The sequence below is a fragment of the Oryzias latipes genome, chromosome 21 (genome assembly GCF_053564925.1).
Source record: "Oryzias latipes strain Hd-rR chromosome 21, Olatipes_Hd-rR_3.1".
NCBI classification, from domain to species: domain Eukaryota; kingdom Metazoa; phylum Chordata; class Actinopteri; order Beloniformes; family Adrianichthyidae; genus Oryzias; species Oryzias latipes.
Genome location: NC_136257.1, coordinates 19,219,797 through 19,238,594, shown reverse-complemented (window position 1 = coordinate 19,238,594; position 18,798 = coordinate 19,219,797). Strand labels below are relative to the sequence as shown.

At 37.3% G+C, this 18,798-nt stretch overlaps 3 protein-coding genes across 4 annotated transcripts; 1 reads left to right on the top strand and 2 right to left on the bottom strand.

The window, feature by feature from the left end:
• The first annotated feature begins 1,305 nt into the window (after positions 1-1,305).
• zgc:136439 (uncharacterized) lies at positions 1,306-18,630 on the top strand. Of its 2 annotated transcripts, none has more exons than XM_078939430.1 (8): positions 1,306-1,637; positions 1,717-1,806; positions 1,908-1,987; positions 2,077-2,192; positions 2,310-2,407; positions 3,401-3,469; positions 3,538-3,596; positions 18,513-18,630. In XM_078939430.1, exons 1-8 carry the CDS (start codon positions 1,446-1,448, stop codon positions 18,613-18,615), a joined length of 807 nt encoding a protein of 268 aa, XP_078795556.1. In that variant the 5' UTR covers positions 1,306-1,445; the 3' UTR covers positions 18,616-18,630. The 2 variants fall into 2 exon arrangements, with proteins under 2 accessions (XP_078795556.1, XP_004081726.1); XM_004081678.4 differs by lacking the exon at positions 18,513-18,630 and adding an exon at positions 5,181-5,474 and having other exon boundaries at positions 1,308-1,637.
• asnsd1 (asparagine synthetase domain containing 1) lies at positions 5,390-9,894 on the bottom strand. The gene is made up of 3 exons (XM_023950822.2): positions 8,497-9,894; positions 8,182-8,363; positions 5,390-5,718 (listed from the first exon to the last, which is right to left on the bottom strand). The coding sequence occupies exons 1-3, from the start codon at positions 9,892-9,894 to the stop codon at positions 5,472-5,474; spliced, it is 1,827 nt and encodes a 608-aa protein (XP_023806590.1). The 3' UTR covers positions 5,390-5,471.
• On the bottom strand, positions 8,809-10,717 carry asdurf (ASNSD1 upstream open reading frame). Its single transcript, XM_023950823.2, has 4 exons — positions 10,576-10,717; positions 10,232-10,285; positions 10,060-10,135; positions 8,809-9,945 (listed from the first exon to the last, which is right to left on the bottom strand). Exons 1-4 carry the CDS (start codon positions 10,654-10,656, stop codon positions 9,905-9,907), a joined length of 252 nt encoding a protein of 83 aa, XP_023806591.1. The 5' UTR covers positions 10,657-10,717; the 3' UTR covers positions 8,809-9,904.
• Positions 18,631-18,798: the final 168 nt, after the last annotated feature.

Genomic DNA, 18,798 nt, shown 5'->3' with positions numbered 1-18,798 from the left:
AAACTCGACACAAAGTTTCGAGAAAAAACTCGTCTTGTCGAGATAATAGTCGAAATAAAGTTTCGAGATTAAAGTCGCAATGTTGCGCGCGAGAGAGAAAAAAACTCGTAAATTTACGAGATTATTGTGGAAGTGAGAATGCAGAGAAGCAGGTGAACGCCGTGCAGCAGCAGATCAGACCGACTAAACTTTGTTGAACAGGTGAGCTGAATGTTTATTGATAACGTTCCAAATGTCTGGAAGCTCATTTGTTTGATTTACAAGTTATTAAAGTTTTATTTATTGATGGTTGGTTTGCAGGATCTCTGCCTCCATACTCTGCAGCCATATGATGAAGCCGGCATCGGGTGTCCCTGCAGCTGTTTGCTTGAATCCTTTCTTCCTCCTCCAAAGACCAGATCTCTATGTTTGTGTGATGCTTCCGTCTGAGGAGGAGAACCACTTTTTGCCTTTTTCAACGTTGTAATGCTAATATAACAGACTATTTTCATTCATCTTTGTTTTTTAATGATCAAACGGGTCGCTTCATCTGCAGGAGGGGGCGTATGTAACACTGTTTACTTCCGCATTGGTGATCGGATGACGGATTCGTGACGCAATGTGACAGATGAACTTCAGGTTATGTGAATGAAAAGGAGAATAAAGGCTGCAGCGGTCCTCTACACCGAAACGTGTCTCTGAGCTCCTTATTTTACAAATACCCGGAAAGACGGCTCCACTAACAATAATCTGATTTTGAGTCGCCAAAAGGTTCAGAATCTCTTTGTTTTAAACCTATAATCCGAAAATAAAGCTTCACAAAAGGCTCCACATCTTTCATCTTCAAGATAGGCTCCGATAAACAGACAACTTCGGGGTTTTCTCCTTGTTAATCTATGACTTTTTTCCCGTAAATTTACGAGTTTTTATCTCCTAATAAAATTACTTTTTTTGTGGCCATAAAACTCTGTCGTAAACTCTTAAATACAAAGCCCTTAGCTCACTAACATTAGCCATAACACTGAATACTCCTGAAAGACTCAGCTTCACTGCTCTCGCGCAACATTGCGACTTTAATCTCGAAACTTTATTTCGACTTTATCTCGACACGACGAGTTTTTTCTCGAAACTTTGTGTCGAGTTTTCTCTCGTCATGACAAGATTAAGGTCGACATGACGACTTTAATCTCGTCATGTTGGCCAGAATTTTTTTTCCTCACCGTGGCCCTAAAACTCCGTCGTAGTTTCTTGTATAGTTTTTACGTTTTTTAATCGTTAATGTAAACGTAACGGAGCTGCTCTGGTTTACTATCAGATGTGTAGCATTTGACCACGCCCCTTGCTTCAAATATCGCGAGACTATGAATCAAACTTGAACTCTGCATCTCTTAACTGGTTACTTCACGTTCCAGTTAAACAGCGCCGCATGCTATCATCACTAATCGTTTTTTAGACTTCGAGTCTCAATGAAAGCTGTGATTCTCGCCGCCGGCTACGGTACAAGGCTCCAGAGGGATGTTGCCTCTGACAGCAGCGGGAAGTTCGCTCACCTGGCAGGGGTCGCTAAGCCGCTCCTGCCGGTGGGGAGCTGTGCGCTGATCTCTCACTGGGTCCAGGCTCTGACCTCCTGTGGATTTGTTGACTGCATTTACGTGGTGGTGAGTGCAGCTTTGCTGATCGATGCCGTTCAGTAACTTAATTCGTGTTCAGTTTACGGACTAACGTCTTCCTCTACAGACGAACGCTCTCTACGAGGCTGCATTTCAGGAGTGGGCTCAAAGGTTCACAAACGTCCGGATTCTCAGCGATCAGACCATAAGCAATGAAGTATCAACTTTTTCCAAATAAAAAATTTGATTAAGTTTTTCTCCTACTTCTTTTAAGTATTAAATTGTTCATAATTTTTTTTTAACCTGCAAATCCGCCAGGGGCGTCTCGGTGCTGTGGCCTGTTTACAGCTGGCTGTACATCACTTTAAAATTGAGGACCACATTGTTGTTGTTGGAGGGTAGGATTTTCTTGTTTTGTTTTATTAAAACCCATGTGAAAACAAAGACATTTAGCCTTGTTCTGACACTAGAAACTTTGTCTGAACAGGGACACCCTCTTCAAAGAGGACTTCAGCCTCAAAGAGGTGAAGAAGAGGTTTGCAGATGTCCAAGCAAAGTGTGAAGACAGCTGTGTGGTGCTGTCATACCTGTGCAGGGATGAGGGTGAGCCGCTTCAGAAGTCAGAAAAATAATTAAAAATTAAAAAAAGACTAGGACATATGTCCCATCACAGAACTCTGTTTATAACTTATGAATAAATGTGCACACGCTCCCCTGCAGAAACAAGAAAGTATGGAATTCTGGAAGTAGACAGAGATCTTCAGGTCTGCTGTATGAGGGAGAAACCTCTTCCTTCAGACACAACGTCCAGGAGGGCAGTAAGTTAAAATGTTTTTCATAAGTGTTTTTGTCATGTTTGTTTTTATTCTAAACTGGTCATTTTTAAATATTTTTAAGGGTCATTTTTTGGAATTGGAAGACAGTTTACTTCCCACCCACCATATTTCAAATGATCCACATACAAAATACTAAACATAGCGGCTGGATAGCTCCGTTGAACTGGCGCATGGGAAACCAGGGAAACGATGAGCTTCATCTAATCCTTGGGCAAGACCCTCCATGCTGCTGTCTAAATGTGTAGGCATGGGGGCCCAAGTCTTGGTCCCGCTGTGCCGGTTCCTAGCCCAGATAAAATACAGGGTTGATAGGAAGGGCATCTGGCATAAAACTCTCTGCCAAACCTCCTGTGCGACTCAGTGAAAGCCAATGTGGAGACCCCTGACAGGCTATGCCAATAGGTGAATGACAAAATGCTAAATTATGTCATTTTTGCCTAAAATGTACTTGTCTTAAGATCAAATGTACACAAACTAAGAAAAAAGAATGCTTGAAAATAGTTTTGAAAATACCAAATAAGTCTGAAGTACCCCCTAAAATACAATATTACTATAGATTACAAACTCTGTTTTCGGCTAAAGTTAGTATTAGGGTTGCATCAAGTTTTGTTATTAACAAATATATAGTATAATAAAAATTGCACAATTGATCTGTAAGCTTAGCTAATCAAGCCTTTGACACTTTATTACCTACTACTGCTGAATATGTAGCAGAAAATAGTAAAGGCTTACTTGTCTTGAAATCCAAAATGACTCATATACACAACAAATCCTGACAGCAGAATGACCATCTTCTGTTGGGAACTCGATTCCTGCTTTAGGATTGTTATATCTGCATAAAATCTCTCCTCAAATTCTATTTTATAAATAAAAATATAAATAGTTCTTGTATAGAATCAGGAGATGATCTCATCTACATTGCACTTTTTTTCTCCACTGTCAGTGAAACTTTAATGATCTTCTGTTGGCTTTCAGTGCCCTTGCTTCTATGTGCTTTCAAAGAACAGCCTTCATCTGCTGGACACATTCCTGAGGGAAAAGATGGTAAATTTGATATTAATTTTGAACAATAATTTTTAATGCAAACATTTAAGTTCTTCTTGTATCCACAGGAAGCTCCTATTGAAGAGAAAGATGCTCCAGGAAATTTTATATCTTGGCTTATTTCAAGGTAAATTCCGATGCTTCTTTTAGAATTGATTTTTTCATTTAATTCAAAGATTTTGTTCAGTTATTCTGCAACATTCCTTTAACACAAAGCTGTGAGCCCTTGTTTTAAACCATTTTAAAACCTAAAGGTTTTCTGCTAAACATTGAGGTAGGTGTGTCCAACTCCAGCCCACAAGGGTCAATGTCCTGTTCTCCTGTAGTTCTTGCCCTGCATACTGCTGATTACCTGTATCAGGTGCGCTCCAACAAAAGAAGTGAGATATATTTTTAAAGGAAGGATGCAGCACCTGGGTGTGGAGTTGAACACAGCAGCTTTAAGGTGGAAATTAGTTTTTAGCCTTTTGGCTGTTTAAATCTAGTTTTATGGAAGTCAAAAAACTTGCAATAAAACTAGTACATAATTAGTATCAACACTGTAATACTAATACAGAATTAAATATTGTAAAAGTCTCACTTAACCCTTGTGCTATCCTAGACACTTTAACGTTGGGAGTTGGGTCATCTAGACCCACTAGACAGTGTGCTGAACAATTTTTTTCAATGATTTGTGATCTTCACTGGTGTCCATGGATTACATGAAATCTTTCAACCTTTATCCACCTTTGTCATGGTAGGGGAAAAAGTCAATGTAAGGGTGGGGTCATCTAAGATAGCACAAGGGTGACAAACCCACTGATGAAAATTGTGTTTTTAGTGTATTTAACACGTTCTTGTGACATTTTTCTCACGATGGAGGAAATATATTAAGCTGAAAATTGTGTTTCTGAATATTTCTTGATTCAAATTGTTGTAAATCTAGTGCAGACCAAAAAATGCAGTTTAAAAAAGAGCATATTTGGGACATAGAAAATACACCGGATGGGCCACAAGCTCCTCCTTCTGCCTACTTTGGATTCATCCACTTGCAGACATATAGATCCATGTTCGTCTTTGTTTTCCTCGTCTAAGCTGGCATGTGGCTCCAAACTGTACAGCTGGTTAGCTCCAATATCGCTCGCCATTTCTGTTTCACCAGTAATGTTAGGTTGAAGGGGCTGTAAGCTAGCGGGAGAGCGCATAAAGAGAGCTCTCTGCAACGGGGAGAGGAAGTGGGGCGGAGTTAATCCGCAGCAATGCTCCCGTCCACAACTCAAAGGCGAATTACTAGTGAACTACTGCCACTCTGCAGAAACTGTACTAGAAAAGGCCACAGGTTTTTTTGGGCTAAAAATTGAATAATTATAATTGAAAGACCACTGGGAAGGCTTTTACAGTAGGTCAAAGATGATCGGAGTGGACTTCAAATTATTTAGAAAGATGAAGCACATAATGCACAAGACCACATGTCTAAATAAAGCGGTCTGGTTTAATGAATATACAGTATATCAGAACCTCAAATTTCTTTTAATTTGATCTCATCCAGTTATTCTCTCAAAGATGGTAAATTGATTTTTTTTTTCAATAAGACTGGTCTACTTTGTTTGAAAGCACTTTAATATGTAAACCGCACAGGCATAAATTCAAACCAGCAGTTGAACATGAAGCTATAACTGTCATAACTGTTTTTGCTGCTCATTAAGTTTAAAAACATTTTTTCTTTTTTCAGAAGTCCAGTTTATGTTCATGAAATATCTGGACGTTTCGACGTTGGAAATTTGCCTTCCTATATTGAGTGTGACCTTTACTTTAAAAACAATCTCCAGGATGTAAATTCGTATATGGTTTAAAGAAAACAAGAACAGAAAGTTTTGGACCATTTACAAAATAATAATAATTCTGTGCCCAAATAAAAATTGACTCACAAAAAAAGAATCATGAATGTAAATAATACTTTTAATGTTGGATGTAATATTTTCCAGCAAATATATTTTCAAATAAAAAATAAAATGTTCACAATCTAGTCGTAAAGCAGTCGTGTGCATTTGTCAGAAGCCTTTTCGTGGCCGTCTTCCATCTTTGCGATGCGAGAGCCAAACTGCATGGCTCTCTTGGGGAGGACGGCTGATTGGCCGAGGCCCAGCTGTTTAGCAGACAGTCTCAGGAGGAGCTTCTCCCCGACCCCCCGAGGGAGAGACAGATCAGCCTTCTCCCACACAGGCAAGGAGTTCAAGTAGTTCACCACTTCTTCATCCAAGTATGGAAACCTGTAGATACAGCAAATGTTATCACACAGAGTGACAATTATGCTATGATAACTGGAGACAACAGTGTTCACATAGATTCTATTTAACTGCTGATGCAGGTCATATACAGTTGTATTTATATAAAAAATGTAAATCAGCATGACAGACTTTTAAATTAAGTGGGAAACTTAAAAGTTCCAATTACGAACACAGAAAAATACCCAAGATAGATGTATCCAAACGGATACATCTGCTTTCTTTACTTATATCTAATCAAACTAGTTGGTCTTTCAGACCCTCATTTATTTTGTGAACATGGTTGTGTATCACTGGTAAATATGCAATCAGTTCAATTTTGATTCACAAGTTTTTGAGTCGTGTTAAAATATAGATTCAAAAACAATTTTATTTGGTAATAAAAAACAATGTTCAGATAACCAGTGATATAAACTGAATAATGGTGGAAGTTTTGTTAAAATCCTAATTACAATAAAAATGAACAAAGCAGTCTTAAACGACATTTTGAAAGCTAAACTGGAATATGGCCATATTCTCAGTGAACAGGTTTGTGATTATATACAAAAACGTAAACAAAAACAGTTTGAGCTCGGTGATAAAGCTGATTGTGTTCTTGCCAGACAACTCAAAGGTGTCCGGGCTGAAAGGGCAATTCTTAAACTAAACATCCTTTAATGGTGAAATAGTTACAGATCTACTTAGAATAAACAAAACATTTCATGATTTCTACAAAAACGTGTACACCTCAAAAGCTGGGTCCTCTAAGGAGGAAAAAAATCAGTTTTCTTAACAACCTTGACACGCCCACTTTAAGTGATACAGCAAGACAACACTTGGAAGCTGATTTCACGCTGGAAGAAGTTAAGTCTGACATCCATTCATTTCTAAACGACAAGGCTTGCGGACCTGACGGATTTGGGATAGATTTTCTTTTGTACAATTCGTATAGAATTATCAAGCAAATTAGGAAGGTACTCAGTCTGCCGGTCTTATCTATCCACGCTCCCATTTGCCTGAATCCAGCTTTTCAACCAGGTCTGTGAGAGCCTGCATTTACAGTCCGGGATAAAAAGGGCCTCTCATCCATTAAGGATCTCTACATCGACAATCATTTTGCACCCTTTAACCAACTGCAAAAAAAGTTCTCTCTCCCACCGGGTCATTTTTTCAGGTATTTGCAAATCAGACACTTTGTTAAACAAGCTATAACTCAGTTTCAACAACTGCCAACACAACCTATATTTGACAAAGTTTTGATTGAAGCGTCGACATCTAAAAATTTGATTTCAAATTTTGTCAGATGCTTTTATCGACCACCAACAACTGCTCATATTAAGATTGCATGGGCAGATGACATTGGAATAGACATCCCTATTGGTTTGTGGATAAGCGCTTTGAAAGGGATCAAGTCTTGTTCTATAAGTGCACATCTTAAACTCACACAGTTTAAAGTAATCCACGTTTGCATTACTCCAAAACAAGATTGCATACAATTTTTTCTTCTGTTTCACCAACCTGTGACCACTGTCAAACTGGTATAGGTTCTTTATCTCATTCATTTTACTCATGCCCTATGCTAACACATTTTTGGTCGGATATTTTTAAGTTGTTTAGTTCAGTTTACAATGTACAAATAACTCCCAATGTTCTGATTGCTCTGAACAACCAAATATTGCCAACTCAGAAGCTGTCCCACTCAACTCAACAAGCAGTCATGTTTGGAATGATTATAGCTAAGAAGATTATTCTGAAGGAGTGGAAGGCTTCTACTTCCCCTAGTTTCAGGGGCTAAAACCCAGCCTCTCATCTGATGACTATTGTTTACCTTCTTTTGCATTTTCGGGACGAATCCTTCTGTGTTGTTGCTGTATGTGGGTATTTATGCTGTGTTTCTCAATTGTACACTGGCGGCGTTTGTGTTGTGTGTGTTTAAAACTTTGTTAAAAAAGCAATCTTTTTTTTTTTTTTAAATGAACAAAGCCGTTTTTGCCTTAAAAAAATACAATAAATACTTAAAAGGAAACTAAATTCACAGATTTAATGAAGTTAGGATTCTTTTACATAAAGCTTAATTCAGTAATGTTCAACAATCATTTAAAATCCAGACCTATAATAAAAGCACTGGACATTATGGAATCTAGCAAGTTGTTATATGATCATGTCATGTTTCTCATATGCAAATATAACTAGGCTTGATTTAAAAGCATTCTTTCCCAAATAATAGTTTCTTTGATTTTTAAACAAGATGTTTAATATGTGACATTTTTAACATGAGTAGAATGCTATCATATTTATTGATTTGAACACAGAGGCTGCAAAATTAACAAATATGATACAATTTACTCTGCCAGAAAAACAGAAAAAAAATACAATCCCAAATGCGTGAACAAATGAACTATGAGTTATAGTAATTACACGTGAAAACCAAGTCTTTCCTGCCGGCGTGACCTTTGTTTCAACTCTTACCTAGCTTCTTTCCCATGATCTCCTATCACTCTGTCATCTCTGCCCAAGTTTCTGGATGATATTCTTGCCAGCTCCATGGCAAGTTCCTGAATCAGCCCTTCATGCCCAGACATTGAGAATCGTACTCTGTGTCTGGAGTAGCCTGCGAGCTGCTCATCTGCACCAATTCCTGTCAGAATTACCTGCAGGTGTAAAGAGGAAACACAAAATTTCTCTCCAACAGTCGTTTCAATCCATCATACTCCACACAGTAACCATAAACCACAACAGTGACAGATTAGTCAAGAGCAGGATTCAGAGTCTGATGTGTTTCACCTTAGCAGATGATGTGAAGGGTTTCTGCTCCTCCTCTTCTGTAATGACTCCTTTTCCTCTTGCTGCGAACCACACAGCACAGCCAATGCTATCATCTAGTACTGTATCCAGTGGATGAACTAAGTGGCAAATCCGCTCCTGTCGCATTTGTTGCAGCTCTTCTCGAGTTATGTTGATTTCAACAAAATTCCACTGTCGCTCAGGATTCAGGTCTTGTAATTCCTTGAGGCCAGCTTTCCCCGTTATCCTGTCCGGGACATCAAATGGACTGGACGACAGAGAACTGACCTGAACTGTCTCTGAATTGTTGGATTTATTTCTTTGTTTTTTGAGTTTCTTTTCAGGCTGCTTTTTTGGCTCTTTTAGTTTAAAGGCCACATTAAGAAGGTCTATTGGTTGATGAACAGGTACATGTTTGTCTGCTAAGACAGCGAGGATCATTGAATCAATGCCTCCTGAAAAGAGTATAGCAATGCTAGCCTGGCCACTGCTAAGAGGTAAATTATCTTTTGCCACAAAAGGCAACGAATGAACTCGTCGCCTCACCGCCTCACTCAGGACACCAATTAGACGGTTCACAACTTCAGTTTTCTCCTTGCTGATTAGAAACTCCTCTAGATTTCCTCCAGACACCTGTGAACTGGGATTAACTTCAACCTTTTTTTCTGGAATGGACATATTCAAAGGACAAACAGGTGAAGTGATTGATAAACCTGCTCGATTTATCTCAAAATTGCACCCACTAGGGACAGAGTTAACCATCATTTCACTCAATGATGGGTTTATGACATTTCTTGCCCAGGGAAAAAGCTCAAAGGACACAGAACCACTCTGTGCAGCTGCCTTTACATCAACCTTAAACACGCCAACAGCTGGGACTTCTTTCCAATCAGACTGACCCAGCGCAGAAATCCCAGCTGCCACTGAGGTCAAAGTGAAGACACTGATCTCGGCGTCATATTTCCACAGCAAGCTGCGCCTTCCAAAAAGGTCTCTCCCAAACCAGAGATAATCTTCAGCCTTTTGATAGAAAACAAATGCCCAAGGCCCTTGAATGGCAGACAGAAGTGCCAGAACCTCCAAAGAGTTTTTACAAGATGACAATTTCTGACAGATGACAGTGGTGTCATTCTCTTCTGGCATCACAGAAATCCCTCCAAAAACCTCTCCATTCCACATCAAGACATTTCCAGCGTCGTCTTGAAACGGCTGAAGAGTAAGGAGGCCTCTCATATGGAGAACATGGGCAGAAAATGAGCAGTGATAGCTCAAATCTACAGCAGGAAACGATAGCTCCCTGCTAGAGTTGGGGCCCCTTCTCTTCAGAAATTCATAAATTCTTTTGTCCTTCTCAAATTGAGCAGCTGACAAAGTCAACTGGAAAAAGATTCCACACATTGTTGCAGCTCTAAATATCCTGCAGTTCTTTTTTCAAGTAATCCAGTTCCTCTGCAAGAATAAAAATAAAAAAAGTTTTAAAAAAAAAAAGGTGAGTTATATTGTAGTATGGTACAACATTGTAAAAATTTCAATGCAAGAGGATAAATGAATACTAACACATACTTCTGCTTGTAGACAATGTTTGACTTCTGTCAGCCAGGAAGAAAATGTTGCTGTTTCTCTGTTGGATGTAAACTTTCTGAAGAAAAGAAAAAAAAAATCAATAAAAAATGAATTTATTACGACGGATGGATGGATTTATGGATGGATGGATGTAAAAAGGTAATTACCGTACCCTGTTCTTCTTTAGGTTAGAGAGTTCATCCACAACGACCTTTTGCTCTTTGATCTGGAAATTAGCAACAAGTTAACGTTAACAACCCTATGATGATGAAGCCATCAGGAGATGTATCCCATCATGTTAAGTTTTAATTTAAAGATCAGCAGTCCTTCATTTTTCCAGCAAACATGAGAAAATCGAAACTTATTAAAACAGTAAATACATACTATTGGTGCGTAAATACTAACAAAAGTATTGCTATTCGTTTTTCCGTTCTACTATACATGCTGAAAAAGGTGAATAAACATATCCGTGTTGTTTAGCCAGCTAACAGTAGCGCGTCTTTGATATAAAGTTACCTTTTTACTGAGTTCCTCTTTATATGTGGTTTGCTCTTGGGAATTATCGCTGTTATTGTATTTTTTTGAAGACATTTTCATAAAGGAGCCACGAGGGAAAACTTTTTATCTAATTTTTCTCTTAACAGCGTCTACTTCTGCGACAAACATGTCCGGATATGCGTCATAACCGTTCCGGGTGAAGAAATAGGTGGGGAGTTCGAAGCACACTGCCGCCTAGAGGCCAGATTTGTAAAACACCCGCTACACATCTCAGGGTCCGGGGCCTGCCAAATTATAGGTAACCAAGGGGTAAACACAGATTGAATAAGAATGTCTTTAAATAACAGATTTGATGTAATTTACTTTCTTAAGACTAAAAAAATAGTATTGGGCTACTACAAAAAAGTTTTTTAAACGGAATTGGGTTAAAATTTAATCAGCTAAGCAAGTTCGAGACAGAAGAAGTTAGACTTTTCTGTTTCTACCCGGTTTTAATTTTCATTTAAAGTGACACTTCCATATAAGAAAAAAGCAACAAAAAGAAACACTGATTAAATAAAATCAATTAAGCATAAATTAAATAATGAATCCATTGCACATCTGATATGTTGATCATTTTTGATCAGTTTTCAAAACCACCTGAAGCTATTAAGTAGTCTTTAAAAACACCCAATTAACTGTCTGTGTCTTGTTCCTTTTTTTCTTTTCCTTTTTTTTCTGACATCAGAGCCTCTGAAAGCTGCACCTTTGTTAACCCTACCCTTTACTTTAACCCCAGAAACACTTCTTAAAATATTGCTTTTGGGGGGAAATACACCTCCAGCCAATTGTTGCTAGGCTGGAACAGTATCTCTAGTTAAAAAAGTATTTTTTCATTGTTTACTTGTAAAACTAAACTAAAGTAGTGGCTGAAGACAAACCAACCTGCCTTGTCTTAAGATAATTTAGCTTTTTTATATTTTAGTTATAATATGACATGCTTTCATCTGCTGATGTTGAATCATCAAATTAAAAATAACACATGCAAGTGCATTTTTTCGGGGACTAAAGCTTTTTGTTGACTTGATCTGTCTGTAGACGAACAGATGCTTAACCCCCTTTAAAAGCAGTTTCAACCTAACCCCCACCTCCCTGCTCAAAGATCACACAACCAAAAAAAAATGAATGTTGAAATACCTGCTGAACTCTGCAGCTTATTTCAACCTTGTCTTTGCCTTTTTTCTTTTGAAGTCTCTCAGCATTTAAATAGCTTTTGCATACCTCATAGTTGTTTTGTTTTTTTTACTCTTCAGTTTGAGTCAAAACTGTGCCATGAAGCTCCTAAGATGGAGAGAAAGCTAAAATAGTATTTTTCCTTATTTATGCTGCTGGTGATCTATTATTATTGAAAAAAATAAAGTTTGCAGTTGTTGGTAGAGATCAACAGATGACACGAATGTGATTGATTTTTCTTCAGCAGTGGGTCAAACACCTTTTCAGTGCAAACACAACTGTTTCTAGGCAAACACACCTGTGTAAAGTTCTACATTGGTCTTAAACTGAATTGATTTAAAACAGTTTTCAACTGTTGGCTATTTCTTGTAGCATTTTGGACACAGTGAGCATGTCAAAAAGTGACCTTTGGTATTTATTTTTCTTTGGTGGAGTTGGCAGGCTCAGGGTCTTAGAGGTCTGAGGTACTGAGAGATATTCCCAGAAACAATAAGACCACAACAATATCATCCTTCTAAAATGGGTAAAGGTAATTATTATCATTGTTTCTGATGTTCCCAGTCACTTTGATGGTTATTTGTCTCAATGCAGACTTTCAAGAGCTTGCAGAAACCTCCAGGACAGCCTCCAGTCCTGCAACACATTTTTTTTTAAATCTTCAAAACCACTTTTCTTACAAGCTCTTTTGCAAAAGAGACTAAGGGTTCGGTCCAGGTGAGATTTTCCACGCTCCTTCTCGATCCCTTCTTTAGCCATGGCTTCAAGCATCAGGCCGCAGGAGCAGAGTCATATTTATATTTTTATTCTGGAGGGACAAATTTAGCCCACGTAAACACCGCTTGTTGTTCCAAAGCTGGGCTGTAGAAGGGGCAGACATACCTGCAGGTCACATGGCCACAAAATAACAGAGCAGCCGTCTAACCGCTGATGACAGCCACCTGAGACACCGGCCCACTAATAGTGTGGCTGGTAATCTGTTTGTACCAGCTCAATGTGCGCGGATTTTGAAAAGGATGAGAGTTTTCTGTGAACCCTGAATAGATCACAATGGGATTGGCATAGCTATTGTTACAACCTGACTCAGAATATATTCTTATGTTAGTGAAGGCTGCCGGTTTAGCTCCTTCATGCAATGAGACAGCAGACTAACTGCTTGGGGTCCAGGAAAAAATGCACCTGATTTCGTTTCACATGTCCAGAGTGTGGGTTTCACTTAAAACTACATATACATAAAACACAGCAGTGACATGCTGAATGGTTAATTACAGGAACAACAAAAGCAGCTGCAATTTTATAGTTATTTTGCTTTCTAAATTACATTATGCTATAATTCACAACCTGGGTGCTAACTTTGTATCAAGACAATCAATGGATGACACGGTTGTTGTCATGGAATCAGGGGTGTTCCTGCTCTCATCTAAAATCAACCATCATTTATTGTGCTGCAATTGAAGGGAGTATATTCATAGTTTCCATCAAAAAATTGACAAACATGTTTAAAAATCAGCAAAATCCTTTTGAGATTTTAGTTAAAGTTCCGCATTGTCATTTTCTCACTTGGCCTTTGTGGAGTTTCCTTAGTTAAAAATGAATATGTTGTCTTTAGCTGTCAGTTTTGAGGCCGGTGTAAACCTTTCAAATCATAAAAAAGTTTCCAAAACAGACTAGAGCCACATTGTTTTCATCAAATTTTTTTATGCTTACAAGTCTATAAATAGAAAAGAAAAGTTTAAACTTATGAGCTTTAAAGAATTTAAATCTTTTTTTTTTTATCAACTCATCATCTGAAAAACTTTCACCAAATTTGACAATTAACACAAACTTTGTAAATAACGTCCTCAATAAGTAAGTAGAAGAAAACAGAGTTTCGTCAAAGTTTGGTAAAGCCACTTTTTTGGTAAAAATTTGTTGGATCAATCTTGCAGAAGAAGAAAAAAGAAAAATCTAAAGCTTATTTGTGACCCTTTTTTAGGCCTAAAGCGCAGTAAAAATTTGACAGGGTGCATTTGTTTTGTGTTTGTTTGAGCATGCACACTGCAGAGAAAATCTATAAAAACTGGTCTGACCAGTTAAGAGATTTTGCGATTGTGGCCGTAAAGGTTAAACAAAACAATCCTAGATCCACACAAAAAACAAACACTAAACCAGTTTGAGAATTTTAAAGACATGATGAAAATGAATGGTACTTTTAAATAATCTTTATTTGCAACAAAAGCTTTAAAGATTTTTTTCAAACATTATATTCTTAGTTTTACATGTTAGAACAAAATTACTTTGACTGTTTTCTTTATTAAAAAAAATAGATTGTTGAGAGTTCCAGTGATATACTTGTGCAAAATTCTCCCAAAGTCTTCCCACAGCTTTCAGATAGGAGTCTGAGAAAGCCACTGCAATACTTCCACTTTGTATCCCTTTTTTGTTGAGTACTGGTGGCTGTGAGCCATTTAATGAGCATCGTTTTTCCACCAATGTCCACAAAAACTGGTTTGACATGATGTCTTTGAGCTGACAATGTCTGTAAAAATGTGCTGATGAGTGACAGCTGCAGTTCAGGGGGCAGACCTTTTTTCTGCCTGTCAGTCAGCTGTCGTTTCACCATGCCTTGATAATTATTGTGTAGGCATTTAAAAAAATAAGAGTTTGAGATTGCGTTTTTCCAAAATACTTTTGATGTCTTTTAGTTTCTTTAAAACACATTTTAAGTTTAAATAAAAAAAAAGCAAAAACTGCAGCTAAAAGGCTTTTGCGATTGTGTTGAATCAAGCTGAATTTTTTGAAAACAGTTTCACATTTTCAATCAAATTATGCTTTAGAGGTATATTCTTAGTCAGAAACACACCACTTATCCTATTTTTGTATTTCAGTACTGTCAAAAGTACGTGCAAGTTCTCCTAAAGTGAATAATATGAAAACCACAGAAAAGCAGCTGCTGGATGAAGCAAGACAATACTGTTCTGCGTCTGTGGGCAGATGTCATCACAGCCCACTAAAAGTCACAAAGACATCACTGCAGAATAGCCGTGAGGTTTTAGTGATGACATGAGGTAAGACAAGTCCAACTCAGCTGCAGAAAGCCCTTCAAAGTGCACAGATTGATTTGTGTAGTTCAAGTGTCAATTTATCCGACTGTTAACTACTCGTTATGTTTGAGTAAACAAAATGACTCTGAGATTACTTCCAGTAAATATTTTCATTGAGCCAGACCAAAACTGCTAAAATGCTTCTATGGTTTATCAAACAACATCAGATTTAAAAAGGTTTTTGGAACATTTGAGATTTAACACCTTTTCCCTCTTTGTTGTGTGTTTTTGACTAATTCTATATTCAAATAAAAAAGAACCAACATTTTGTTATGGGATCAGTAAAATTGAGATGTGTAAAAACATTCCTTAATAGTACGCCCCTTTGAATTTATACAAGTAATCCAAAAATGATTTTCATTTTTTTAAATCCTACAATAAATACAGGAAGACGTGATTGGTAAAGTTATTTAGTTGGTTTATAAAAATGTTATCTAACATTGTACGATGAAAGATTTGAGCAACTTATGCTTAGAAATTTCTTTTGCATGAAGTTGACATTCACATTCTTCAGAATCTGTAATTTTAGCTTTTATATTAAGGTTATTATTGTTATATAACTATTGAGGTTGGGTGGGAATTGTTTAAAGACCTATAAAAACATTTGCCCCTGCAGTATGTTAACATATAAGAAAGCAACCAACACACCTATTTATGAAGGTGATCCAGCTTAGAACAAAGTCAAATAGGCAGAAAATGCTTTTTTTTTTACTTAATGCAAAAGATCAGTAGCTCAGCAAAATCTAATATAATCTTCTGTCTTTCATTAAAACCTTTGTAAAAAGAAAAACCTAAGAAAATATTTAAAAAATGTAGTCAACTTGCAGTACGAGTTCATGAATAATACCTTTAAATGTGAAGGACAAACCAAAAGATCCTCTAAATTAAGTCTTCACATCAGACATCCATGCATGTGTGATCCTACAATCTGTAAGCACCTTGTGTTTTTACGGATACATTAATGAGAAGACAAGAAATACTGGAATTTATTTGTTATTCTTTTCCACTCACATGTCTGTTTTATTCATAACTGCGTGCTATAGACATTTTTACTGTAAGTTATGCTTTTTATTTCTTGCTGGTTCCTCTACCTGCACATTTAAACCTCTAAACTGGCTTATCTAAAGATCTCCATGTCCCTGAACTCCAATGAACATCCCATTTTATCATCTGCCTGCTTGTTTTTCAGAAAATAAAACTATTTTTCTTGTTTTTCACTTTTTACCCCACATTTCAATTTGTAGGAAAAGCAGGTTGATGTTCTGCCTGATTCTAAACCTTTTTTTAGAGCAATTTTGTCTACTTTTCTCCATATTTTAAATCCCATTTTTGCATCATTTGAATAAAATTGTGGCTTTATGCTTGTTTGAACTATTATAACAAATGCTGTTTAGACACCACTTGTAATCATGGGGTAAACATACGGTCTTTAACAGACACAGATGGCCGTATCTTGTGATGGTGCTTTGGTGGAATTGTTTTAATTGCCCGATCATGCTGAAGAAGCATTTGATTCCATCAGTGTGAAATCCAAAGCTTGGCAATCACTTACCCCTGCACCGAGATGTAGAACCCTGTCGACGGCCAACTGAGTCAGGTTTCTTTCCTGGTATGCCCATGTGATGCCATCCCTGTCCTGTTACAAAAAAATGCAGTGTCATACTTTGGTGGTATAAATGAGCAGTGTGTGGACGGAAACTTGAACTGGAACTGATCTTAGTTGAAGATTAGGTTTAAGTATATGTGATGACTTGGCAAAACAGTAAAATTACTCAAAATATTACAAACAAAATGTACAAATCTAGACATGCAACCCATGAAACCACAGCTTTATCTATCTATCTATCTATCTATCTATCTATCTATCTATCTATCTATCTATCTATCTATCTATCTATCTATCTATCTATCTATCTATCTATCTATCTATCTATCTATCTATCTATCTATCTATCTATCTATCTATCTATCTATCTATCTATCTATCTATCTATCTATCTATCTATCTATCTATCTATCTATCTATCCTCGCTGAATAACCTACAGACATTCTCATAGAGGTGTGGGTGCTTGACCTATCTCGGGTATGGCAGACATAAAATGTCCCAAACCTTAAGAAGTATCCTGAACTAGTTTTATCTGACCGTGGAGGGATATAGACATAAAGTGTGAAAAACCTGTTTTTTATAAAACACCCACCGTACATGTCAAACATGTTTGATCTGAGAGATATATTAAGATTTCCTTCAACATAGTCTTTCTATTATTCAAATCTCTAAGAACATGTTTTGAACACAACAGGACATTGATAAAGCCAAAAACTTTTAAGGTCCATTGGGGTTGAGAAATACCTTGTTGCTTTGTATGTTTTAAACTCAGGTGTTTTTCAGATGAAGCTTACTGTAACTGTGGCATATTGCAGGGTTCTAAATGCAGAAACTACAATGACAAAAGATGCCAACAGCGTGTTGTGATCTCCTGTGATCAATGCCGGATTTCAGAACTCCATCTTTCTCTTTTCAGAGAAATAGCTAACAGATGCAAGTTAACAGCTGAGGGTTTTTGATGGGTTTGCGTTGCTAACCTCAATGATCCAGACAACCATTACAAATATAAATGGCTATGAGATCAACTAGTGCAGGAAACAAGTCAATAGAACAATCAGTTGGTGTGGAAGCAGGTAGTTAGATAGCTTTGGCTTTATTAAATACCATCTTAAATATATTGTCCTAGATATTTAGAGATAAATCTGAGTTGTTTTTTTTAGGTTAGCTGCAAAGTTTAAAGGAATTAAGGTGATGTTAAAGCCATGAAACCCCTTTGCACAAAATTCTGCCAGTTTAAAACAACTTAGAGTTCTTTAGCCAGAGTAAACCAAACCTTATGAATGCTAAGCCTAAACTATTCAAAATTATTATCAATTTAAATTTGAACAAGTTCAGTAATGGCAGTTGGATTTTTCTTATAAAAGATGTCCAGAGTCTGCTTCACAAACCATGTCCCTTCTAAACCCTTCCTGGTTTTATTTTTGGGAGTGTGACAGAGTAACATGCGTTCAGATGCTTTCAGTGCCCTTGGTTGGGGTTTTGGTCAAATCTTTTGACCTGGGAACTTGAGGGTTACCTGCTTCTGTCTTTGAGCATTCACAGCTCTTATAACTGTAGGGCAGGGCAAAATGAGGAAACTCATGATGTGCAATATTCGTGATGAATATTGCAATGATGATGTGACTCGCGATACATGAACAAATAACAAAAAACTATTTCACTGAAAGAGTTTTATTTTAAGTAAAGTCAGAATAAATTATACTACAAATGACCCTCGTCTACATAGGAGGTGGGCATCCAGCATACAAGGGGTCCATGTGATTGGTCAAATTTGATTTGTTAAATATTTTAAGCTGCCAAAAGATTGTTTTAGGATTTTTGTATACATTTACGGGAATCATTTATTTACGCCGTTAGGGTAGAAGATGTTCATGATAGAGTGAGGTGGAAAAGGATGATTCGCTGTGGCGACCCCTGATGGGAAAAGCCGAAAGAGAAAGAAGATTTATTTACGCCGTATTTTTCGATACATGACTTCCACAGGTTGATATCGCAAGGACAATAAACTTGCAATTTATTGTTCAGTCCTATCGTATATTCTGTGTCTTTTCCTCAGATCAATACAAAAAGCAGTGTTGATGAACCCACATGACAGACATAAGGTTCCCTGCAGCCATCTTCTGTGGAATTGTTCAGCCCTTGACCTGCAAAGTGTCTGACAATGATGGACCTCCTAGTCAAAGTGGAGATTTTCATCTTTGGATGACAGGTATGTGTTGTACTGCTCCAAAAGCTATCATAGTTTGTTTTTGTTTGTTCGTTTATTTGTTTGCTTTTGGCAGTGCACCATGACTTTGTTGGAGTGCTGACAATTACACATGATTCTATATTCATTCACATTT